At 35.7% G+C, this 27,445-nt stretch overlaps 1 protein-coding gene across 7 annotated transcripts in view; it reads left to right on the top strand.

Moving 5' to 3' along the window:
* Positions 1-10,244: 10,244 nt before the first annotated feature.
* COMMD10 (COMM domain containing 10) overlaps positions 10,245-27,445 on the top strand; it is a 149,456-nt gene continuing 132,255 nt past the window's right edge. For all 7 annotated transcript variants that reach the window (XM_016120882.2, XM_016120884.2, XM_016120885.2 and 4 more), the window contains exons 1-4: positions 10,245-10,366; positions 11,772-11,862; positions 17,332-17,442; positions 18,890-19,045. In XM_016120882.2, the coding sequence (XP_015976368.1) occupies positions 10,326-10,366; positions 11,772-11,862; positions 17,332-17,442; positions 18,890-19,045 (399 nt within the window). In that variant the 5' untranslated portion in view covers positions 10,245-10,325. The remainder of the gene's footprint in view (positions 10,367-11,771; positions 11,863-17,331; positions 17,443-18,889; positions 19,046-27,445) is intronic.

The raw sequence follows: 27,445 nt of genomic DNA, 5'->3' as shown, positions 1-27,445 counted from the left end.
AATACCACTTATAAAGCATTTAAGACAATGTTGGCACACAGTAAGCTTAGCCTAGTAACTGGTGGCTATCATTGTGTATTCAGAGCATCCACCCTTGCACATGCTCACACAGTCATGGCACTTTTTTACTTTGTTTTGTCTTTTTTTTTTTTTTTTTTTTTTTGCCTCACATTCATTTGTAAGTTTCTTGGAGGGAATTACTGTGTTGTTAAAATATCAGATCCCTAGCACAGTCGATGCTCAATAAATATCAGATCCCTAGCACAGTCGATACTCAATAAATACATATTTGGTGGAAGTGATAGATATGGATTATCATGAGGGGAATATAAAAGTAAAGAAGACATAGGTATGAAAGGTCTTATGAGTTTCTTAGTAACATAAATTCTTTTCATTATGATATTTGGTTATCATTTTTATTTTTTCACTCACACTTGATATCTTGAACCCTGTTCAAATAAAATTCAAGGTGCTATAAGACAAAAGCTTTTCCTTTCTTTTGTCTTCCCATCACCACCCCCACTATCATCATCGTCCCCATGATAATTATCTTCAAGTACCTTATATAATCATTGAATACAAATCTTTTTGAGCAGTTTGCCCAACAAGAAATCCCTGTTACAAGTTAGGTTCCCCAGGAAGCAAAATCTGAGCTGACATTAGCATGCAGGGAGTTAAAGAGTGCTCTTGAGTTCAACACCCTGGAAGGGGTGGGAAGGAAACAGGATTAGGTAGAGGGAGAAAATGGGCTGCCAGGCAATCATACCAAGCTCTCAGCTGACCCCACAGGAAGCTCTGCAGTTGTAATGGTTCTTCGAAGTTGTCCCAAGTCGACTTCAGGAAGACACACTCATATGCTGGAGCTGGCCCTTACCAGCCCAGGAGAGGCAATTGTACGCATCTCTTCCTAAATGTGCATTCACCAATGAAACATTGGTAGCCTGAAATGGGCCATGGTAGGAACATTTACACTGTAGAAATTGGCAAATGTTGCAGATTAGGGCTTTTCTTTTTTCAGAGAGTTTGTTGTTAAACATAGCCAATTATTGGAGAGAGGCTGCTCTGAGAGGCAGATGTGACCTTGAGCTTGGTGGTTCTCTTCAGGTGAGACAGTTCCTAAAGAAGACTGACAGTTCAGCGCTGTCAGCCAGCAACCTCCCCAGCAGCTGGGGGAATATATCCCTCGTTCTGAAGGGAGGACATGGATGGCTCAGCGCAGCACCCACACAGGCCCAATGTGCTGCTATGAGAAGCACAGAGATGATGATATTTCTAAGTTTTGTGTTATTTTGAGAGCAGTATTTTCTTTATAATTTAAAAAGTTACAACTGCTTCTTGGCCTTTTGGCTAAGATTAAGTGCAAAAAGTTACAAATAGTCAATAGCTTTTTAAAAAATAAACTTGGTTTTTAGACATTTTAGAAAACAGAAAAATTGTAGACAGTACAAAGAGCACCCTTACACCCAAACCCAGCTTATCCTATTAACACCTCAGATTAATATGACATGTTTTTTGTTACAATTGCGCCAATACTGATACATTATTATTAACTAAAATCCATACATTTTTCTAATCTATTCGTTTTTGTCTAATGTCCTTTTTTTGTTTGAGAGTTTATCACAAAGAATAAATGACCTGACCCTAGACACAGAACTGAGAATGGGCTGGCATGTTGTTGGAACAATGAGGAAACGGTGAAGAGTCAAATAAATTCTGCATAGTTACCTGTGGCTCTGATGAGGCAGATGAGGACCTCTCTGGCTATTTGACTTATTAGAAGCACCGCTTTATCTTCAGTAACGCTATGCTGACTGATGCTGAAGGAAAGTAGCTGTGCTCATCTTGTCAATTTACTAATCTAAGCAAACAGTAAAGAGAAAACCTTTAAAACTCTGTCTAAATAAAATATAGTCAGTTATATTGAAAAGATAAATGAAGGCATTCTTTTTCAAATCCAGTAGTGTTAATAATTTACTTCGTGGACCTTTCCTTCCTTTAATATAACAAACTTAAGTGCATTTCGACAATGATTAATGAATCTACAAATTACCATGAGAACGATGTTAATATTTGGGTCACCCGAAGTATTTTTATTGATATGTGACCTCTTCTTCTACCTAATATATAAAAGCCTGACCATATAACTAATTCACTCTATTTTCATTATATTTTGAATAATGACTTTACTGTTTTGTCAAAATAATATACTCTCATTTTCAGAAATTAAAGCAATATAGGGAAGTACAAAGTAGAAGGTAAAAAATACCGAAAATCTTACCCAAGCAGAAATAATATTGTGAACATTAGCCAAACCAAATTCCAGCAGTCTCAATATGGATATTTATATATAAATCTCAATCCATATATGATATATATATTCTATACATAGACATATAGAAATGATTTTATTAAACTGGATAAGAGAAGGAAAAGAAACTGAAGAAATCGCTTTATTTTAGATAGTTGTTTCTTTAACAAATATACGTATATTCAAAAACACTCCTGTAAAGCAGGGGTCACAAACTCAAGTGCCTTCAGGAGCAGTGACAAAACGATTCATGAAGCAAGCTCTAGATATTAAGTTGCTAAGGTATTGTTTTCAAAGTAAAGATTTCTCTGATTACATTGTCTGTGTCATCGCTGAGTAGGTCAAACGAATTGGGCAAAATATTTCCTCAGTCCATGAGCTGTATTCAGACTACAGTTCTCCAGATTCTTACCCTTGCCAAAATGAAAAAGGATTAAGAAGTTAGTCGATTTATTTTTTAAGTGATATATTTAAGATAGCATGAAAGATTAAGAAATTAGTACTCTTAAAACTTTATTTCACCTATTCTGTCCATTTTTAAATTAGTTCTCTTAGCGTATATTAATTTTATATTACAAAACACTAAAATATTTATATTTAATCTCATAAACATAATTTCCATTTTAACTAAATCTTAGTTCTATATGAATTGAATAGTCACTACATGCCATAGCCCCTCCATTCCTGAGCTCTTTATTTTTATTAAAATCTTGGTTGGCTTGGTTTCAACCATCAGTTTTCCCAAAAAGAACTCACAAAAATCATGAATGCAATTATGTTTGATAGTATCTAACTTCGGGTTAGTAATCGAATAGCATCTTGACTGGATACAATGCATTCTTCTAAAAATTTTGTAGATATTGCTTTGGAAAAGTCTGAGATTCATTGAATTTTTCCCCCTCTTGTAAATGACTTTTTCACCTAGATGCCTACAGAATTTTTTCCTTATCTTTAGAGTTTGATAATTTCACCAGAATTTGTTTTAGCATCATCATTCTATATCAGATTCTTCCAGAAAACAATATGCTTTTTCATCAAACTACAGATTCAGTTTTTCCAACATTACGGGGAGATTTTCTTCTAGTAGATATTTGCTGTGATCATCCCTTAGAAGTGGGATGGCCTCCCCACCCCAAATTTGGTTTAGTGTTGAGATTGATGATGCCATACATACACACTCAGAAGGTATGAACAAATTTATTACTCAACTAATCGGGCTTTCTGAGAAGAACGATTCAGGCTACAAAACAGGTTAAAAATGGCTTGAGAGAGCAGGGAAGGGCTACTGGCTTGGGGTTCATGGTGGTTAGGGAGTGGGCCGGGGATGAGGATTGTCTCACGCAGCCAGGGGCTTGTGTGGTTTGAACTCTTGCAGTGCTAATAGTAGGGGCGGCTGGGCTTCCTTATCAGTTTGCCCAAATGTGGGCAGTAGGGAAGAGGGAGAGGTGGGTCTTAAAAACCGTCAGCAGTCAGACATCAAAAATGGAATCGTACTTTTCACAATATTGAAATGGATTTTTGTGTCTATTTGTTGGGTTCTTTGCCTTGGTGATAGGATTCTCCTTAGGCTGGCTTTTCTTTGCTCTCAGTATCTACTTTGTGTTTGTCTCTTTCCTTTGCTTTTGCTATGAACAGCCCCCCCCCTTTTCTTTTCTGTCAGTAATACAATTTGCAATCATGCCCTATTTCTTTCAGTTTCTAATTTATGCATTAGATAGGAAAGGGTGTGCTTTTAGTCCTCAATTTCTTTCTTTGGTTTTGTGATGCTTTTTACATCTAATTTTGTTGTTTTCTCAAGTTGTCTTTTAGCTCTTGTACCACTGATTTTATTTTCTTATTAAGTTCTATCTTAAGAAGCATTCACATGATATTTTCTTTCTATTAGGTTGTAATTTAATCCAGATTGAATTTTTCATCTGTTTTTTTTATGGTGTATATCTCTCATATATATATATGTATATATATGTATATGTATATATATACATACATATATATGTGTGTGTGTGTGTGTGTGTGTATTAGAATAATGACACAGTTGTCATGTCCTTTCTTCCCATCCTACTGTGTTTAGCATGGACAGCTCTGCCCAGACATCTGTTTTTCTGATGTAGTGCCAAGGTCTCCTAGTTCCTTTGCCTTTTACTGTGAGATCTGTTTGTTTTCCATCCAGGATGCCAGCTCGATAGTGCAATTTTGCATCATATCTACTTTTCTACGAAAGTTTTAGGGAAAGCTAGGCTGAGAGTAGCATTTGTTGGTGGATTTCATTTTTACTTTCTCAACTCCAAGATTTAGTTAACTGTCCGGTATCAGGATTCACTCCACTAGCTGGGGGTATGTCCAATCCCAGAGAGGGGATAGATTCAGCTGAGCCCTTCATTAATCGTGGTTCCCAAAGGCTCTGATTCCTCTTGGGTCAGCCCTGGTTGTTCGCTTCCCTATTTCATTTCCACTTAGTGTGGGGGAAGGATTGGGGGCCCTGTGAGGTTCAACCAGCATTAACCAAGAGGTGGAGAGGTGAAGGGAAGGCTTAGCTCACTGAGGTTCGAATGTAACTTTCTCCAGTGGCTTTTTGCCTCACGGTGTCTTTTCTTCTTACATTTTCTTTTCAAATGTCTATCTCCTTATCTATCATTTGGGATATTAGATATAGTTTTTTTTTCTGCCTTATTGCTCTTCCCCCACCCCCCAACCAGAGGTACCAAAAGAGTGACTTTTGGAGGTCCCTTTAGCCTCCATTGAGTCCTGCATTGGCCCTCAGAGACTTATATTCTCTGGGGGTTTCTCAGGTCTTCTCCTTGGCTGACTATTTACCTCCTATTCTTGTCTTTTTCAAATTGGAGGATATACAGATAATTCTCATGGCTTTGTGGATGCCTTCCTTTCCTTCTCTAGGAACAGAAAAGAAGGTATCCTGTTTCAGCAGATTGGGAGTCACCTTTAGACTTCAGTTTAGCTAATGCAGATGCTGTTTCTTTTCTCGGCACACTCTTTTTCAAGTGTGTTTTTAAGTTGTGCTTCTTTTCTTGTTTGCTTACTGTTGATAAGTGGATTTTTATTTTTCTGCTGCATATTAGTGGTGTTTAGCATTCTTATTTCCTTTACTAGTCATTCGGTAAAAGGGAATCTGTAATTGTGCCTCATTTGACGTCTATATGGGAAACACCACTTAATTTTTTTCAAACTGTGTTCACTGGTGAAAATTACTGAAAAAACCACTCAATCTTTCACACATCCTATGTGTAAATATCAGTCCTGCTAATGGCGCAGACCTCTGGGAGGTAGGATGGAGGGAACTAGGTGCAAATTAAAATGGAGGGGTGATAATTTGAGATGGCTTTCAACTTTAAGTTGGAGAATAGAAAGAGATCTGTTTATGTATCACAAAGTACATTTTTGTTGCATTTTAATAAAAGTTTACCTCCCATACCTTTCCATTTTATTAAGGGTGGGTGAAGAACATAAATAATATTTTTTTGTGTGTGTGGGTAAAAGTAACCTATAACCTTAATACTATTTTTTTCCCTTTTTTTTTTCTAAGCTTTTTCTTTCTTTCCACATCACAACCTGGTATGCAAATAATCAGAATAGATTATATTCATGACTTCTTTTTTCCCGTTATATCTCATGTTAAACAGAAATATTCATATAATCAACTCATAAATTAAAAATAAGTAATTTTAAAACTTCATTTTCCTGAGAACTGGGGGGAAATGTAGAACAAACATTCACATGTTTACCATTTAGAAGGGTGTTTTTCAGTTATATCTCAATTGATTTTCTCACACCTATGAGGCAAGTGCTAACTATAGAGCTAAAAACAGGCTGAAAACTGACTGAGTGATGGTGTAGAGAGGGGGAGTTGTGTGTTGCTGTGGTGGTGGGAAGGAGGAAAATGGGGCCAATGGCTTCTACAATTGACTGTGACAAAGCAGCTGAATATGAATTTTGTATTTGATAGTAACCTGAGAATTGGGCATGGGAAGCAGGTAGTTTTAGCCTTCTGCTATGTGACTCTAAACGATCTTTGATAGATGCACCTGGGAAACTCAAGGTACATTGGAGGATTACAGACTTTCCAAGTGTTGAGGACTTGGGCCACATACTTAGCTAAACAATTGTCAGAATAATCTAGGGTACATAATAAAATGCCTATCTCCCCCCAACCCACCTCTGACTAGACAATATATATCAAGGTCCTTTCAACTGGACTGGGTTCCTGGGACTCAGCTATTGTTCTGATGGGTAAGTAGGTGTTACCCTTCCTCCAAGAATAATCTTTTGTATTCGTGGCTGGAATGTTGAAGGATGGATTTAGGCAGAGATCCTTGGAGGGCTCGGGGTTTACCTTTTTTTAAAATTTATTATTATTTATGCTTACAGCACCTGGTCTTCCTAGGTGGTCTCCCATCCAAGTACTAACCAGGCCAGACCCTGCTTAGCTTTCGAGATCAGACATTGGGCTTGTTCAGGGTAGCATGGCCATAGACCATGGACGGTGGCTCCACTGGGGCACAAACCCAGGACCTTCTGCATGTAAAGCAGATGTGCTAACTGCTACACTATGGAACCATATCTGACTCAGGGTTTACTTCAGAGTTGGAAGAGACTTTTGGAGAAAAAAAGTCTCAGACTTTGGTCTACTTCGTGGTGGGTGAATAGATAAATCATGCCTAGTGGGGAGAGGGTAGGTGCAGACTGAGACTACATTGCAGAAGACTGCCATGACACCCTTGAGAAGGAACCCAGCAAAAGGGAGGGGCTCCAAACAGGACAAAGGCCACACCCAGAAGGAAGTGTTAGCTCCCAGGACACAGTGGAGGCTGTCACTAACCTCACTCCAACCCATGCTGTGATAGACTTTGGTGAAACAACTAGGCATATGCAAATTGAAAGACTGCATCATTAAATTACTGAAGCACTCAGGGTCCAAGCAACTCTTGTGTTGAGGTTCCACTCAAGGAGTGAAACTGTCTCCAAGTTATGTACCTTACCAAATATGCTCAGCTGCAGTGCATCCCAGGCTTCGGTGTGTTGGTCCACTTTCTCAATAAAGTGGCCCCTGGGAACCCCGAACTTTCCCCATGATCTTAAAGCCCCTGCCACTTGCTGCTACCCTTGGTGGTGTCGGGGAGGGTGGGGAGAGGAGATATCTGGAGATGCGTATGGGCAGGGATTGAGCCATGGGCTCTTCTTCTCCTACAGCTTCTACTTTATCAGACTTGACTTATGGAAGCTTTGGATTTTCCAGTGGCTGCCTAGAGGCACCAGGTGACACACCCCAGAAATACAATGGGAGGTTTAAGTCATAGGACAAATTTTGACCAACAAGAGAGAAGAGACTGGAAAGAGTCTGCAAACAAATTTCTTTCCCTCCTACCACCTGGCTGTTCCAAGACACAATAACTTGAAATAGTCTCTCTGGAAATATCTTGAAGTACTGGAAAACGAGTTAGGTTTTGAAGCCGTGACTAGTGGATAACCTATGAGTTTGTATTTGCTTCCTTCTTTCCTTCCTTCCCTTTTGCCCTCCTCACTCCTACTTCCCTACAATTACAGCCCCCAGTGAAGCACTAACTTGTAATCAGATTGTTTTCTAGAGAACGCAGAATGTTAAAAAAAAAAAAAAAAAAAGATTTGGAGGAAGTTTCCAATGAAGGCAAGAGTATGAAAGACCTTTTAAGGCATTCAGCATGTTTAGTAGCCATAATTAGATCAGGGGCAGCAGATCTGGGCTCTGGATCCATCATAAAGATGGGCTGACAAGTTTGGGGTTAGGGTTAAAGTACGGTTGTGGAATTATACCCCTAGGAAGTACATTTCCTGTTCTCTAGCAGCTGGCAGCAGGTAGACAACTATAAGGGCTTTTTTTTTTTTTTTTTTTTTTTTTTTTGTGGATATATGTCTATATTCCAGAGACCACAGAACTATTTTGTGTGAGGGTCTCATTTAAAGGTCGAAATTATTTACTGCATCAAGGCTTTATAGTGATAAGTGGTAGTGAGATGTGATCACCACATCAATGAAAATGAAAAAAATTAGAGAGAACTTTGTGTCCACTAGAGACTCTTTTTTTTCGCTAAAAGCTTGGACGCCTGTGCTTTGTTCTATAAGGGAGGGTAGAGTGTTTTCCTGTATATATATGACATTACTTAATTCTCATCCCAGTGCAGGGGAGCAGACATTGTTCTCATTCTCAGTATGCAGATCAGAAATGAGAAACAGTAATGTTAAGTGCTTTGTTCCAGGTTACAGGGATTCAGGACTCAAACTGACTTGATGCTTTTTTACTCAAAATCCCAGCTATGGTTTTGAAGACAATTGAGGAGGAAGTAAACTTCATTAGAGATTCAAAATGTTTTTAACTGGTTAGTGAGTGGCTCTACTTCAGACAATGAATCAAAACAAAAGGGAAACCATTCAAAAGGTGATTGACCTGGGACCCTTTTAAAGTTGTGCCAGGTAAGTAATGTGTTTGTATCAGAACCTATAATTTATGTAGTCACATATATCTTTTTTCACATATTGCACAAACCGGGGAGTATGTGGAGTGTTGTGGAACTAAATGTATTTGTATGTGTTCAGCGCACTGTATAATTGTCTCAATTATCCATGTAGGGATTATTCACTTTTAATTTGCAATCTGGCTTCTTTTTCCACTTAGGATGGTTTTAGGCTGTTTTAGAAATGCCAACTAATTTAAATAATTAAGTCAAATGTAATTAGGTAGGAAAATGAAATTTAATCTTTTGCCAGCTCTTAAAGATTCTACAGCTGAAATATAACTTTAATCCATCTACTAGCTTTTTATTCTGCAATGCCATTTACTACCACAGGATTTTATTGCTTTCCATAGATTATTGCAATAGTTTCCTATCTGGCTCTCTGCTTACCTCTTTTCAACCCAATCATCATTCTGCTGACAGTAATCTTAAAACAAATAAATAAATAAACAACAACAAAAAACCCGGCTCATCACAAAAATTTCTTTGCTCAAAAATATTTAATGGCACCCCATTTTTCACCAGATTGAGTGCACATGCCACAACTCATCATTCAAGGTTCTTCATGCCACCTGCTATGAGAAGACTTCTTGATTATACGTCTGATGCCTTATCACTGTTCTCACCTCTGAATCCACTTAACATATTACAAGTTTTTCTCTGAGGTAGACCAAGGTATTTGCAAACCCAGAGAGTCTTTTGTGAAATCCTTAATGGCAACCTCTGCGGTGTTTCATTTCTGCCACTAAACAGGACCCTAGCTCAGTGCCGGACCTCAAAGAGGGCACAACAAATAAAAAGAGGGCAGAAATTTTGGTCTTTCATATCTCAAGTGCCTAGCACAGTACCTGGCACATAGTAAGTGCTCAAGGAATACTGTTGAGCAAATGAAGATACATAGTGCAAGCTCCCTATGGCGCCCTGCAGGGATCCAGGGAAGTGGGTACAGGAAGCGCTGATAGTACAGGGCTCATAGGCTGGAGCTGACAGCATGACCTCTTGGAGGGGTGATGCATGGCGCCCTGGCCTTGTTCAGGGGAGAGCGTTCTACCGCCTCCCCTCTGCAGCAAAGGCCAGACATGGCCGGGATTGCTTAAACTTTTCAGATTATACACGTGTGTGTGTGTGTGTGTGTGTGTGTGTGTGTGTACGTGTGTGTACACACACGTACACACACACACACATATATAACAGGCATATGTACTTACGACTAAATGTATGTTTGTACATACATACTACATACCTAATACATAAAAGCATACACATCCATATCCAGGTATATTTAAGTAAGTATAGAAATATAAATGAATTAATATGCGTACAGCCTTAACTCCGAACAAGTTAGAGAGCCAGCGTGGACAACGCCAACGGCCCTCGCGCCTCCAGGGCCGCAGGAGCCGGGAAGCCCGAGGCGGCTGCGCGGCTGGGCCCTTCCGGCTTCCCGTCCGCCGCAGCCGCCATTGGTTGGGCTCGGAGCAGCTGACAGGTTGAGGCCGGGCGAGGGAGCTTCGAGGATGGCGGCGTCCGCGACACTCATCCTGCGCGAGAGCCCCAGGTAGCCGCCCGGTCGGGCACTGGCGGTGGCTGCTCGCGGATAGTCGGGGACAGGGCCGGCGCAAGGATGCCCCATGTCTGTCGCCGTGGCGCTGACGCGGGGCCCGGCTCGGCAGGGCGGGCGCGGGGCTGCCGGAGTCGCAGTGCGGACCCCGCAGGGGTGCACGGGACTGTGGGCGCCTCCCCCTCCGCGGTGCTTCACCTGCGTGGGGTCTCAGTGCGCTGGCAGCTGAGGTCGGGACGACAGTGTGTGGTCTCTGTCCCTGTTCCCAGAGTGTAGAGTCAGAAGTCCCCAGGCTTGCCTGGAGTAGTGCCGACTCAAGTGGAAGGGTGTTCCGTTTCCGTTTTCAATTCTTTCAGACCTGATTATGAGAGAGACTCCCATTGGTGTCGCACCGTCTTTAATATAATACTTAACACGTCTTAATATCCCTTTTCAATCAAGGTAGAAGAGACCTCAGGCCAGGAGTTTTGGGTTGGTAACATTATGTAGTTAAAATCTGGAAACATTTTTTTTTGTTGTTTTCATTCTATTTCTTTTTAGTTAATTTCCACCCATGGTAGATAAGGTCCGCTGTCCATGGTGGTGATATAAAGTCCCTTTTAAAAGAAAATTATTTAAGTAAAAACGACTCTATTTAATTCAAAATAATTAAATAATAATTCTGTGTGGATGTGAGAAAAGGGCTGAAATATATAGGCAAATAATGGAAGTTGGAATATAACTTTTTCGTGCCTGGTTTGGGCAGGAATCTTAAAGACACGAGTTGTCATTTTAAAGTTTTTTCTTTTTCCTGGATTCCTGGAGTTCTGACAGCTAGTTCCTTTCCTCACACCCGTGTCCTGGATAACACACATCACATCAGTAAAACATAAAAAATATGATTCAGTAGAATTGTTCTTATCACATAAAGTTGATTATTAAAATTGAAGCAGGATTTTAAACAACTGTGTACGTAGTGACCCCAAATCATTTTGTATGTAGTATTTTTTAAAAATTCTATTATCTGCCATTCAACATTCTTTATATTTTTGGTGAAAAGCCATTTCCCTCCTCCCCTTTTCCAAGTTCCATTTTGGATTAAGTTGTTACTTTAACACCTCCTGCTAAATTAACGCCATTCCTCACAGAGTGTATGCTTAACCTAGAAGTTTGCCTTGCCCAAAGAAAGAGAAAATTTGCCAAATGAACCTTTTCAACAGATGTGCTTTTCGGGGGCATCTATCTGGAAATGCCCAGCTTCCTTCATTGGCAATCATGTTTTCTTTATTTCACTAAGACTTACCTTGTAGCAATCAGAAGTGTCAAAATGAAATTATAGACAACTGCAGGTATAGACAACTGTACTCAGAACAAGTACAGTTTCACTTGAAAACTCACTTTAAACTTTGTTTTAATAATTTAGCATGAAAAAAGCAGTGTCGCTGATAAATACAATAGATATAGGAAGATTTCCACGATTGCTCACCCGGATTCTTCAAAAACTTCACCTGAAGGTTTGTACTTTTGCATTTCTATAGCTTATACTTAATTGTGATTCTACTGAAACTCTGTTTCTACTTTAAAAACTTTTTTTTTTTTTGCAAAGTATAATGTGCTCCAGTGTGTCTTTGAGAACACTGGATCTCTAGAAAATTTGATAATGTCCTATGGTGAAAAGTTTGGGAAACTGTCTTCACTGAAGTTGATTTTTTTATTGGGGAACTTTTCAGAGTATATTATATGGTACTGTTTATAGTAAATATTTAAAGGTGAATGTGGTGTGCAAAATTTTCCAAATGTGTTTGACCTTGGAACTGTTTTATCATGGTATATATTTTGGGACTAAGGTTCCGTTGAACATGCTTTGGGAAAATTTTGATTTTATGAGTTCATTCTTCCTCTTAAAAATAATTCTGTGGTCTTGCTATCAATCAGTATTTAATCTGTCATTTTATCTTTCACTTTTATTTCAAGGGTGTGGTTATTTTGGACGTACTAATGTTTAGCGATTCACTGCTTGGTCACCAATCTAAGTTAACTTTTTCATCAGGTTATAAAAATTTAAGTCCATCCAATGCATGTTCATGGAGCACCCACTAATCACTCTGCTTGGTGCCATGCATCACCATTAAAAAAGAACTGGGACTCTTTCCTCTCTTTTTTCCTGGCCAGGAGACAGCCCCAAAGCCCTTTCTCCCTCTGAGGTGTCTCCCAAATCCAGGTTCTCCTCATAGTCCTAGTTCAGATTCTTATTATCTCTCCTTTGGACTACAATAATTACCCTCAAAATAGTATCTCAAGGCCTCTAGTCTTCTCCCTTCCTATTGCTTCTTCATAATTCGGTTTCATTTATCTTTCTAAATTTTTTTTCCTAAAAAACCAAAAAAACACAAAGAACTGGTCATATCAAAGCCATCAGTGACTTTCCATTGCCCCATGGAGAAAAGTTCAAAATCCTTCACATTATAATAACATTACAATATGGCCACAACCTATATTCTTGCCACTGTGCAAGTCTTCCAGTAACACTGGACTGTGCTTTTTCACCAGAATATACCATGAACTTTTTCCCTTTACTGAATAAACTAGTATTCATCTTTCAAGGACTTTAAATCTCTCTCTCAGTCATTTATTGTTCTCCCTTCTGTGCTTCTAAAACTTAGTGCATTCTCACCTCACTTTAATTTGCATTGTTAATATTTGCTTCATAATTACAAGGTCTTTCTCTGACCTTGAATACCTTGAATATCATGCTGAAGGACTATGGAACATTCGTAGAGAAATGTGATGTGTGGTTTGTCTTTGACCCTTTTAGTCATCTCTGGAGTTGAGAATAAGTTAATATCTATTTTAGAGTAACTGAATGGCTAAAGCATTCCACAGAGATGCTTGAATGCTTTGAGGTAGGGCAGTAGAGATGAGAAGTGGTTGTTGAGAGCTGAAGGAGCTGAAGACAGAACATACATATGTGAATATTTGCTTGCTATGAAAGAAAGAATGGAAAGGTACCATAGCTGGGAACTTAGGAATAAACATTTATAGCTTCTGAATATCAAAAATAACTATCACAGCTCATGCAATTAAAACAACTCATATACTTTGATACATAGGAGAGACTTTTAGGCCTGTACACAAAAGCTATTAATATAACCATGCCGTAGGTGTAGTTCTGAGAGATCAGCTATCTGTGTTCCTGGCCATGGCAGATTAGAAACAGCAAAGGGGGGAATGAAGGTGCTGCTATGATGAGGCACTCAGGCAGTTTCAAGAATTGACTACTGATCATGGAATGAAATGGAAGAATTATGAAACTCAGACAGAAAAAATATAAAAGCACTGACATCTGAGGTTTTTTTTTTTTTTTTTCCTTGAAGTAAGACATCATCAATGTATCTTAGGAGTTCTTCAAGATATTTCAGCCCAGAACTTTGGTGCTTGTAATTATGACCTGAGTCATCACAAGAAATTAATCCAATATACTTTGTTTATAAAATTCTAGAATGAATACCATACATTTTAGAAATATTTCTTTTAAAAGTTTAAAAGTTCATTTATTTGATATATTCACTTATATGTACCACTATATTTTCCCATTATGACAGAAAAGTTTCATTATAGTAACATAAAGGACAATCAGAGATACAAACCCCAGCAAATAGAAATACATAAGGATTTTTTGTTGGTTGTTACAGTGTGTGGAGGGTGCTGTAGACATGTAATGCCTTGGGACTTTAAATGTCTTACATGTGCAGGGCAGTTCTGCACAAAGAAGAATTGGCCCCACATATGGACAAAAAAGAAAAAGGTAGCTTATTTCCGAAGATGCATTTATTTTGTATTTAATATAAAGTGGGAGGCTTCTTTAAAATTTGTTTATTGTGTGAGAATTATGTATCTATATACACACTTTAAGTTATGACGTATGCAGAGTACTAGTAGCTTGTGTTCTTCCATTGTGGTGTTTGTATGTGTGTATTACTGTATGTGAATCAGAGCTTGGACTCTGGACCATAATCCTCTCTGTCTCAAAATCCATACTCTGAGTTTTAAAAACCAAATTACTTTCATAATTATTTAGATAATACACTATTGTCTTAGAGTAGAAGACCTCTATAATTTTCTGAGGGATGTGACCTGATTCTAACCATAAGTGGAATTGAGATTAGTCTCTCGTCATGCATGTTAAGAAAATGACTTCTTTAAAAAAAAAAAAGTTAGAAGAATGAATTTTTAATTTGCCTTTTTGGTGCCCTTAAAGGTCAAACTATTTAGAGTGCTTAATTAAACATTATAATAACATTTTAAATTTCACAAATAACTTATGAATAAGTTTTTGTTTTAAAAAATTTAAACAGTGTGGACAAATGGAAATGCCCCCTTGGTTAACTCTTGTCCCCCCTACATCTAAATTCTCTCCTGTATTAGTTATCTATTGCTGAATTACAAATTAACCCCAAATTTAGCAGCTTAAAATGACAATAAACATGCCTCACAGTTCTTCTAGGTCAAGAATTTAGGAATGGCTTGGCTGGGTGGTTCTGGCCTGGGGTTGCACATGAGGTTGCTGTTTGTTGGGGCTGCTGTCACCTAAAGGTTTGACTGGGGCTGGAGGATTTCCTTCCAGTATGGCCAGCTGTGGGCAGCAGTGGATGGGAGGCCTTAGTTCTTTGCCACACAGGCCTTTCTTCTGGACGTGGAGGTTGGCTTTTCCCAGAGAAATGATCCTAGCAAAGGAGGTGCTGTCTTATTTATGACTTAGCCTTGGATGTTGCATAGCTTCGTTTTCACTGCATTCTACTTGTTGGAAGTAAGTCACTAGGTTTGGCTCACATTCAAGGGAAAGGAAAATAGGCTCCATGTTTTGAAGGGAGGAGTGTTAAAGAATGAGCAGAATAAAACCATCGCAACTTTCTAGAGGTAGACTTGTTATTGATTCAGTTTTTATCTTTCCAGATCTTTTCCCATGTATTAATAAATACAGATGTGCACACACATAGAAATATGTCATTTGCCTGTATGTTTTTATAAGTGGTATCATACTGTATATTTGCCCTATTTATCTTTTCACTCACTTTTATCGGTGATCTTTCCACATCAATCCATATTAGGACTACCTTATCCTTTCTAAGTGTTGTTCTTCCTTTCTGCCTGTGTATATATGTTTGTAGCATATGTTCTTTTAATATAGAAAAAATTACCATCCCACTTCCCATTTTAAAATTTCTTGGATACTTAATCTGTAGAACTTTATAAACATGGGTATTAATTTTCTCCCATTGAGAGGATAAGAAAGACTATATCTCTTTTACCTTCTCTTTAATTCCCAGGTGTGTGCGGGTTGCTGTTGGTAGGTAGAAAGAAGTTAAACTACTGCTGTTTGAAAGCAAATAGAGGAATTTACATTTAATATTTATCTACCCATAGTCATTTTTGTAGCAAGATGTATTGAATATGCGTTTGAAATTTTGTTTTATAGCTATATTCTCCATATGCTGTTCTGCTCACTCATTTTAAACTCCTCTTTATTTTAAGTGTGCATGACTGATGTACTGGTGGATGGGGGGATATAAATATCCCCTTGTTTCCCTTCACTCTCAACCACTGTATTAATATATTGTCTTTGAATATCTTGAGAATATTCCTTTTGTTGTGCGTGTGCACACTCTCTCTCTCTTTTTTTTCTCTTTTTAAATCTCACTTCCTCGTACATATTTGGGGACACTGAAGTTTATTTTTCTACATGCTTATTTAAAAAAAAATTTTCAAAACAGCATATTTTGGTGTATATTAAAAGGAATCAGATTGACCAACTTGAAAATTAAATTGTAAATAATGATGGATTTAAATGCAATATGTGGTGCAGTAATTATGCATAAGTAATGCTGTTATATTTCTTACATTGATAAAATCTGGTGCTGTAGCTCATTATATCAAGAAAATATATGGTAATCATAGGAAATCTGGAACTTTCAAGTCAAAACATCACTCTTCAGGTAAGTAATTGGCATTTTGGCCAAATGGGTTTATACTTTTCTCAGTCATAAAAAAGCTCTCCGGGAGTCCTCATGACTAGCCTCCAAAAAACTAAAAATATGCCAGTTTGAGTTCTAATATGGCTTCAGTTGAATAACTTTAGTTGTACATCATTCTAAACTATCAAGGCAGGGACTCATAGGACTTCTGAAACTTCCTTCATATTGTTGTTGGGAGAGGCAGCAGCAGAGAATGTTGTTTTTAGTATGTGTGGATAAGGTATTCTATTTAAAAGCTGTTTTACATTTTTCTGTATATATTTTTCATACTTGATAAATCAGTATCTTTAGATCAAGAAGATTATTTTGGAAATGAAAGAAAGGAGACTAGCTAGAGGTTATATTCAGGGGCTATCTCCTTTCTATCATATATTGCTTATAAAAGTAATTGTGTAATGTTTAAGTTTTGAAAATTATTGAAGTTATCAAAAAGACAATTTCTTGATTTACATATACTCTTATAATATCTGACTTTTGCAGAACTCATCAAAATGGATATTATTTGAATAATTATTTGTTTTTGTGTCTTTTTAACTGCAGTATACCTGAGGACATTAACTGTCTCTGTAACACAAAATATATACTCCGTCAATATTTTTGAATGAATGAGGATAGAAATTACTATTAATTATTGTTAACATTTTGAGGTTTAACTTTCAAGTTTTTTTTCCTAAATGTCCATTTGTTATGGTATTTACTGTTATTTTCCACTTCCTATAAATCATAGAACTTACAACACTGTTTTTTAAAAATGAATCTCGTTTGGTAAGTTCCAGTTATTGAACTGTACTGTGATTTTGAGATTTGGAAATTTACAAACAGATCAGCTTTTTTCACCATGGATTCACTTTTTCTTTCAAGCTCTCATTCCGTATATAAATGAATCTTCTGTCAAGTATCTGAGTTTTGAATACCCGAATATGTGCTAATAGATTGTTTTATGTGTTGTAGGCTGAGAATAGTTTCAGTGAAGAAGAGGAAGAAAAACTTCAAGCTGCATTTTCTCTAGAGAAACAAGATCTTCATCTAGTTCTTGAAACAATATCATTCGTTTTAGAACAGGTATTTTTGTTGCCCCCAATTTTTCAACCATGGTTTGTTTACTGCATGTTTGCAGTAGTATGACCTCTATAATATTTTATGTTTTTTAAAATGTATGATGGAAGCTGTGAACATATTTTAATCAAAAATTTCAATGTGGTAAAAAAAAAAAAATTGAATGTATGATTCCCCCTCACCCAGTTTTGCTTTCTACCAAACAATCTTAATGTTGAGTAACATGAGTAAGGTATTTGATGATATGAATCAAGACTTTATTGACTTGAGACAGTTAATTTTTAATTGATTGTTACTTGGTATAATAATTTGGAAAGATGAACACTTTATTTAAAAATTTGAATAACTTATTTGGGGGGATTTATTTGACTAAGATGATAAAACATTTAGAAGAGAAGTAGTTGTCAAATGACTTTGTGTCATACTATTTCTTCCTACTGAGCTGCCTTTCTGCATCCCTCTTTTCACCTAAATTCAGTTCATTGATTAAGTTCCCGGTAAGTCACAACTTCTGCCATTGCAGCTGTGACCCTTTATACTTGCAGTCTTCCCCTTGTTTGGATTCCTTTTATCCTTGACTCATCATGGTAGAGCACATTGTTAATGTTTCATTATTTCATGGTTTGTCAGTTATGTCTTCTTCACTAGCGGCCAGCATCTTTTTGTGTGTGTGTGTGCATCTTCTATAAACATTGCATATTGCTGGGCTTAAAATAGATGCCCACAAAATTCCTATTGGTTAATTAAGTAGAATACTTGTAAAATAAAATTTTAAATAATATTTTAGTTTCATGAGCATTTTAGTGAACAATGCCGTTAAAATGACAAGCTGCTAGGCATCTAGTACATATGGCCTTACACAGATTACAGGTCATAAAGATGTCTATCCTCAGTGGGCTTTCAACAGAAGAAAAGGGGAATGGGATAGGACAGAGCAGCATGGGGTTTATGAGAAGGTTGTTCCAGAATAATGTAAGAAATAGAACAGAGAGCACTGTTAAAAATTTTATGATTTTTAATTATATATTACTTAGGAAGATAGTAGAAGGGAAGTAGTTTCAGAAAAGTGCTTCTTGGAAAAATTTTGTTAGTTGAGAAACAAAACTGTTGTATACTTCTTTGAACTAATTAAGTGAAATAAGGAAATGAAATTTTAATTAGGTACTGTTTACAGACTAAAGCAAAGAAATTTTTGTTAGGTGGACTTAGGATTACTTAAACCACAGGCAAAACCGAAAAAGTTTAGCCTGAATAATTTAGGCCATTTAATCCTAAATCTTTCAGACCTTGGAATGGTGTATTATTTGTAAAATAATAAAACATTTCTGCAATAGAAATATAAAATATTCTTTTGATTTAAATCATTTAAAAATAATTTAATGTTTGAGTATAGATCAAGAATATTAGAACTCTGAATATTAGAGATATAAGTAAATTTTTTTCTCTTCAATAGGCAGTATATCACAACGTGAAGCCAGCAGCTCTGCAGCAGCAGTTAGAGAACATTCATCTTAGTCAAGACAAAGCAGAAGCATTTGTCAGCGCTTGGTCTTCTCTGGGTCAAGAAACAGTTGAAAAATTCAGGCAGAGGATTCTTGCTCCCCATAAGGTATAGAATATGTTACATCAAAGCTATTTTTTAGTAATGTATGGCATAGATTATTATTATACCTAAAAAGTTTTTAAGGTGATAATATTCTCTAGAGAGGAAGAGTCAGGCAAAACAAAGTCTATATACAGTATTCCTATAAAATCATTCCCATATAAATTTACTACCACCATGTGATTTAATTTTAACTTGCAATTTAAAATATACCTCTGTAACTTAAGGATAGGAATGAGATGGTCTCCCCTCCCCACCCCTCCACTTGAGGCCTTGGACAGAGTATGGTATTTTTTTAACTGTGTGCTTATGTATAAACTTACTATAATTTTACCTAATCACATAATTATTTATTTTCATGTGTCTGTATTAGTGCCTAGCAGAGTGACTTGCATGCCATAGGTAGTCAATATTTATTGTGTAGCAAATAGTGAACAAAATGAACACTTTGGGAAAAATATAAAGTAGCGTCACAAAACTCTTTAGTTACCTTTAGTCACTTAATGGAGGTTAGATGATCATATGGATTTTTCCCTTTTTTCTGTTAGTATGTCATATTAAATAATTGATTTTCAGATTTTCAACTAACTTTGTATTCGTGGGTTAAATTTCACTTGGTCATGGTGTCTAATCCTTTTTATGTGTTGCTGTATTTGATTTCCTAATGATTTGTTAAATGTTTTTTAATCTATTTTCATGAGGAATATTGGCCTGTAGTTTTCTTGTGATGTCTTTGGTGATACTGGCCTCATTAATGAGTTGGAAAGTGCCCTCCCATCCCGTTTTCTATTTTCTGAAAGAATTTGTAAAGGATTGGTATTATTTTGCATTCCACCAGCATTTCGAGTTCCAGTAGATCCAAATCCTTGTTAGAACTTGATATTGACAGTTGTTTTCATGAAAATCATTCTATTAGGCTTGTGTTTGATTTGCATTTCTCTAAAAATTACATTGATCTTTTTATGTGCTTACTTGCCATTCATATATCTTCTTTGGTGACGTGTCCAAGTCTCTGGCCTGTATTTGCACATTGTGACAGGTAAAAGTCCCATTATGATAATATAAAGGACAATTACAGGTATAAATACTAGCATATGGAAATGCATAGTTTTTTTTTTTTTTGGTTGTTACAATGTGTGTAGGGTGTTTTTAATTGAGTTTTGTGAGTTCTGTGTGTGTGTGTGTGTGTGTGTGTGAGTTCTTTATATAATCTAGGTATAAGCCCTTTGTCAGATATGGGATTTGCAGATGTTTGCTCCTAGTCTATAGATCTCTTTTCGTTTTCTTAACAATGTCTTTTGTAGAGCAAAAGCTTTTAATTCTGCTGAAGTTTGATATGTCAGTTTTTTTTTTTCTTTTATTGGTCCTGCTTTTGGTTTTGTATTTAAGAATTTGTAGTCTAATGTAATGTCACAAAGATTTTCTTTTTTTTTTTTCCTGAATGTTTTATAGTTTTATGTTTTACATTTAGGTCTGAGATCCAGTTTGAGGTATAAGGCATAAGGTATGGGTCAAAGTTCTTTTTTTCTGCATATGGATGTTCATTTGTTCCTGCTTAATTTGTTGATAACATGATTTTGTCACTGAGTTGCCTTTGCCCCTTTGTCAAAAATCATTTGACGTACATCTTTTAGTATAGGTCTTTTTCTAAAGTCTCTATTTGGTTCCATTGATCTATTTGTCTATCTTTATGCCAATATCACACCGCCTTAATTATGTAGCTTTGTAAGCTTTGTGGTAACTCTTTAAATCGGGTAGTATGAGTCTGCTTTGTTCTTTTTCATTGTTTTGGTTATTCTAGTTTTTTTTTCCTTTTCATAGAAATTTGAAAACCATAGAAGTTATAAAAAATCTCGCTGACATTTTAATTGAGATTATTTTTAATTTATAGATCACTTTGTAGAGAAATGACTTCTTAACAGTATTGAGTATGTCTCTCCCATTTGTGTATGTCTTCTTATGTCATTATTTTTCATTCGTTAACATAAAGATACTGCACGTATTTGGTTGGATTTGTACCTAAGTATTTAGTTTATTTTGGAGTTGTTGTGAATGGTACTGGTTTTAAAATGTTGATTTCTAATTGTTTATTGCTAGTAGATAGAAACACAATTGATTTTTGTATATTGATCTTGTATTCTATGACCATAAACTCACTAACTAGTTATAGCATTTTTTTCTGTGTGGATTCCTTGTTATTTTCTTTGTAGACAATCATGATGTCCATGAAGAGACAGTGTTATTTCTTCCTTTACAGTCTTTTCAGCTTTTACTTGTATTTCTTGCCTTACTGCACTTACCAGGATCTCTAATATGATGATGTTGAATAAGAGTGGTAAGTTTGAAACATCCTACCTTGTTCTCAGTTTGAGAGAGAAAGCATTCAGTGTCTCATCATTGTTAAATGTAGGTTTTTGGAAAATTCATTTTTATTGTGTTTATTGTTGTCCTTTTCCCTCCCTCTCTCCCTCCCTTCTCTTCTCGCTTGCCTTCCTGCCTTCCTTCCTTCCTTCCTTCCTTCCTTCCTTCCTTCCTTCCTTCCTTCCTTCCTTCCCTCTCTTTCTTTTTCTCTTTTCTCTCTCTCTTTCTTTCTTTCTTTCTTTCTTTCTTTCTTTCTTTTCTTTCTTCTTTCTTTCTTCTTTCTTTCTTTTCTTTCTTTTCTTTCTTTCTTTCTTTTCTTTTCTTTCTTTCTTTCTTTCTTTCTTTCTTTCTTTCTTTTCTTTCTTCTTTCTTTCTTTCTTCTCTTCATTCTGAGAGCTCTCAAGTGACTTTCTCATCATTGCTTCATTTTCATTTCAATTTCCACTTTTCCTACATCCTGTATAGATTTTAAGTTTTTCATTTTATATCCGTGATATTCTTTCTTCTTTCAACTATTTTCATTAAAAGAAATCTCCACTTGCCTTTTGATATTGCCTGTTCTCTATTTATAATTTTCTTCTATTTTATAGGGTCCATTTTTTCTTGCATTTGTACAAGTACAATATATCCGTACAGTTAAAAATATTTCTTTTTATGCTCCCAATAGTAAGTCACTTTTCAATATCTTCTGGATGATAGTTTCTTTTTTTAAAGTAATGCTTCTTTCCCATATTATGTTACATTACATTAACTTCTGTTTTAGAAGTGGTTTAATCAGATGTCATGTAAAATGTGCAAAAAAGAAGGTGGAAGAACATAATTAATTGCAAATAGGCCCCATGAGAATGCTAGAAATTTTTTGCCAATTTACACTATATGAGAGGATAGCTAATGCATTATTTTAATGCCTTTAATGCTTAATTAAGATAATATAATAATAGCTAACATTTCTTTTATTTATTTTTGACCAGCTGCTCTACTAATTGCTTTATATCTCATAAAACCCAGTAATAGTTCTAGTTTATATTTAAAATAAAATGGAGGCTTCAAGAGATTAAATAATTGGTCCATGGTCATACAGCTAAGTGGCAGAGTTGGGATTTGACGCACGTAGTCACACTCCTAAGCCATTATACTGTGCTACCACTTAGATAATACCTGCAAATTTTTTGTCAGGCAATATAAAGGGTGGTTTACATAGTTGTGTGTGTATATGTTTTATATCTTTGAAAAAGAAGGAAATAAAACTTTAGAAAGTGTAACTTTTCCATGTTAACCCAGTGGTCCATGGTAAAGCTGAGATGGAAATCAAGTCTCTCTCTTAAGCCTTGTTTTTTTAATATCATGCTCCCTCTGGCAGCTATAATGTCATCTTCCTTTTGCCTTGATAACTATTTAGGATATGGTGAGAAAAATAGCCATGTGTGAATATAGATCATGTCATTTAAATTTTAACAAAATATATGGCAATAACTTATTATATAATGAACAAAAGGTATATTTACAATGCCTGACTACTTGAGAGAAATTTAGAGGTTCACTCATGAACTGTGTGGTGCATTCAGTGGAACATCTGTGGGTAATAACTCTAAATTCAGTCAGATTCAATTAAATAATAAGTTAAAAATCAAAAGGTACTTATTTTTAATTCAATTTTTTATCTTTTATTATTTATTTTTTATCTTTTATTATTTATTGAGAGGCAGGTTGAAAAATTAATTTTAGTGATAGCTTTTTTGGGGATATGATTGAAGGGATTTAAAATTTTTATCCCATCTTACTTTTTTAAAAAAATATACTTTATCTTAATCTCTTTGGAGACTTGAGACTGAAATGTCACTACCGCATATTAGAACTTGTATTCTCTCTTCCATCAGTGTTGACTATGTCAACAGTGTCCTTCTAAAAGGGTTTTCTGTTTGATTTTTGTTATGATGCCCATATGGTCATGTCATTTATTAGATTATGAAACCCTTTGCAGACTGAACTTGAATACTATGTTTAATTTTACTACTAGAATTCTGTTTAGAGTGTCTTTACACATATTTCTACTAAACTAAATGTAGAATATTATCAATATATCAAATTATCAAATATTATCGATATATATCTTTTCTCTGAGACCCTAAGGAAAAGAAAGTTTTTCCATGTGCTGGAATTAACTGAGTATAAATGTTTGTGAGGTTTAAATGCTGCTATATTTATTTACTACTTTTTATTGAAATATAATTTACCTGCGGTAAATGCAGAGATTTAGTGTTCAGTTTGATGAATTTCAGAATAAACACCCATATTATTATTATCCATAACAAAATAAGAGAAAAATTTCATGACCTAAAAAGTGCCCAGGTTCAGTTCCCTCCACCCTCACTTTCCATCACTATAGATTGATTGGTATTGTCTGTTCTTGGACTTAATATGAATAGACTCAAATAAATGTGTCTGGATAATATCTCTCAGCATGGGTTTTTTGTTTTTTGGTTTTTTTTGGATTCATTATGTTGTTCTTTGTATTAGTAATTGTTTTGTTGCTGAATGGTATTCTGTTGTATGAAAATATCACTGTACGTATTCCTGTTCGTGGACATTTGTGTTGTTTTCGTTTCCGGTGATTATGAATAAGACTGCTATGAACATTTGTGTACAAGTCTTTTTGTGAACATATGTTTTTATTTCCCTTGGGTAAATATCTAGGAATGGGATTGCTGACCCCTCAAGCCAAATTCGAAGCTTTCTATTGAAGAGTTTTAATCACCCTATGCAGTACAGATTGGGAAGAGTCATAAGTCATAAGTATGAATCTCTTGCCTTGAGTAGGTTCCATTTTTTCACAAGTCAAATTCCTTTCCTGGAGAATTTAGTCATTCTCCAATGCCTTCAAATGATTGTTTTTTAAATATTTGTCTAGGTTATAATTTTTATTTGCAATACCAGATTAGGAATTCCAAAAGTGATTCTTTTAAATTTTTAATTTTATTTTATCCTTTCTCTGCTCCAAATCCACCTAAGGCTTTCAATGTCACTTACAATAGAAATCACAGTTCTTACAATTGTCTTTAAGGCCCTATATGATCTATTATCCCCCTGGGCCCACTACCTATCTTCTTGACCTTTACCTGTTAACATCTTCTACCTGGCTCAGTTTGGATACCTCTAATCTCTTTATCTCAGAAAGTCTTTTGGATTTTCATATGGATGGCTCTTTCATCTTCTTCAGCTTTTTGTTCATGAATCAATGAGTCCTGCCCTGATTATCATAATGAGGCATGCCCCCACCTCTGTAATACTTTCTTAACTTTTCTCCATAACATTTATTATCTGGCCCATTATTTATGTTTATTTATTTATTATTATTATTGTTTGTCTCTACTACTAAACTGTAAGCTCTACAAGGGCAGGAATTTTTGTCTGTTTTGTTCACTACTATATTGTTACTACTTTAAATGGCCTGTGGCAGATAGTGGGTTCTCAATAAACAGTTGTCGAATGAATAAATGCACAATATCTGTGCTTTACAAATTGTGCCATTTGAAGTTCAGTCTATTAGGTTTTCTTATAAAAAGAGATATTTGTATTTATTAGAGAAAAGAGCAGTGAAGTGAGGAGGGTGTGACTTACATTTTCTATTTTCTAGTTTTTTTGTGCTTTCATTTTGGTTGTACTTTAAGCCTTTTTGTGGTTCATGTATTTCAAGACTTGAGTTTTGCTGGATTCAATCATTAACGTTTTTTTCCTCTTTAAAAGTAGAAATATAGAGAGAATTGCTTTAACTTGAAATAGAAATTCTCCAGGAAAAAAAAAGGTGACATCATTAGCTGTTGATGCAACAATCAATTTAAAGAGCTTTAGCTCTAAGAGACCCTTAATCAATCTTGTATGAAACAGGAACGTATTCTCTGCTTCATAAATAATTGGCTAAAACCAGAACCATTAACAAATTAAATAAAGATTTTACTAATGCCAAAGAACTGTGCTGTTAGCAAAATTACTCTTTTATATCATGGTATTTAAAGATGTGCACATGCTAAACAGTGTTGATGTACTTTTTTAGAGTGTTGCCAATTATGAGAGCATTAGTTGAATTACATTTCAGAGTCCTCAAACTTGTACTATTAACTTTATATATTCTTGGTGTGCATAGATGGCAAATAGTTCGAAGGATGTTCATTGATGTTTTCCCTCAACATCTTACAACTTGGATATGGAGACCATCATAAGGTATTTTGACCAAATTTGCAGTTCAAGGAGTATAATTAAGTTCCATGTCACCCTAGCAGTGAGACTAGATTGACTTTTGTGGCATCTAAACTTAAGGGTATAAGTTAGGAAGTATCCCAAATTATGATATTTGTAATAAAGCATTTGTACCTCTTATGATTTAGCAAAGCAGCAGCATTGAAGAAAGGCATTGGATCAGTAATTTTTGGATTTTTGATGTCCTCTGGAGACTAACGGGTTACTCTGTGCAGTGTGATTTGTACGGTATACTTTTTGGAGGTAGGGTTATCCTGGATATAGGACAACTCCAATATTGATTCAAGAAATGTACCTATTTGCATCTGTGTGATATATGATAATATATTTACATCTGTGTAATATGGGTACCATACTATATAATGGTCATTTCTGAGATCTTAACATTGTCTTTGTATACTTTATTGATGTCACAGTAAAGGAGGCTTTCTCTATAAGGCACGTAATAGTGTGGCTTGGTCCTGGGAGGCTTATTGCCTTCTGTTCTTGCCAATGATTAGAGGAGGGCAAAGCAGGTGATTAGTAGCAGGCAGCTGAAGATGTTCTCCCATTACACCTACATATTTTTCTGTTACAGGGTTTAGTATATTTTATCTTTTTTAAAAAATAATGTTATTAATTTCTAATTTACATAGTATAATCTGTATCCTTTTAAATGGTACAGTTCAATGAATTTTGATAGCTATATGCCAATGAGATCACTCCCGTAATCAACACACACAGCATTTTCATTACTCTCAAAAACTTTTTCATGCTTCTTGGCAGACAGTCCCTTCCTCCATTAACCCTGGCCCCAGGGAACCACTGATCTGCTTTCCATCACTATAGATTGCATTTTCTAGGATTTTATAAAAGTGGAATCATATAGATGTACTTTTTTTCTGTCAGGCTTATTTCACTGAGTATGATTTCGAGGTTCACCCACGTATTAGTAGTTTGTTCTTTTTTATTACAGGGTAGTATTTTATCATATGGAAATATCACAATTTGTTTATTCACTCACAAAATGTTGATGCATATTGGACTATTTCCAGTTTGGGGCTATTTTGAACAAATCCATTAATAATCATGTACACATTATCGTATGGATATATATTTTAAATTATCTTGGGTAATACTTGGGGATGGGTTGCCAGGGTTGTAGGATAGGTGTATTTTTTAACTTTGTAAGAAACTGCCAGTTTTCCATTTACTAGCAATTTCTTTGTATCGTGGCCAGCACTTGGTATTGCCAGTCTTTTACATTTTAGCCATCTTAATGGGTGTAAAGAAATGGAACATAAGGATGTTGAACACAATTTTATGTGTTTACTGGATATTTAAATGTATATATTCTTTTGTGAATTATCTGTTCAAATTTTTGCCCATTTTTGTATAGATTTCTTTGTCTTGTTATTGAGTAGTAAGAATTCTATATAGTTTGAATGTAAGTCTTTTCTCAGGTATATGTATTGTAAATATTTTATCAGTTTGTAGTTTATCTTTTTTTTAATGATAACTTTCTAAGAACAGAAATTTTAATTTTGATGAAGTCCAGTTTATAATTTTTTTAAATGGTCATGCTTTTAATGTTCTGTCTAAAATCTTTACCTATCCTAAGATGACAAAGGTTTTCTTTTGTGTTTTCATCTAGAAGTTTGATGGTTTTAGCATGTACAGTTAGGTCTATAATCCACTTTGAGTTCATTTTTGTGTTTGGTGTTAGGTAAGGGTAGTTCATTTTGTTTCCATATAGGTGTCTCTCGGTTCCAGCGTCATCTACCCTGGCATCTTTGTTAGGAGTCAATTGAT

Source organism: Rousettus aegyptiacus, unplaced genomic scaffold, assembly GCF_014176215.1.
Source record: "Rousettus aegyptiacus isolate mRouAeg1 unplaced genomic scaffold, mRouAeg1.p scaffold_m13_p_8, whole genome shotgun sequence".
Lineage (NCBI taxonomy): Eukaryota > Metazoa > Chordata > Mammalia > Chiroptera > Pteropodidae > Rousettus > Rousettus aegyptiacus.
Note: the sequence above shows the minus strand (reverse complement) of the source record. Positions and strands in the feature narration are given on the sequence as shown.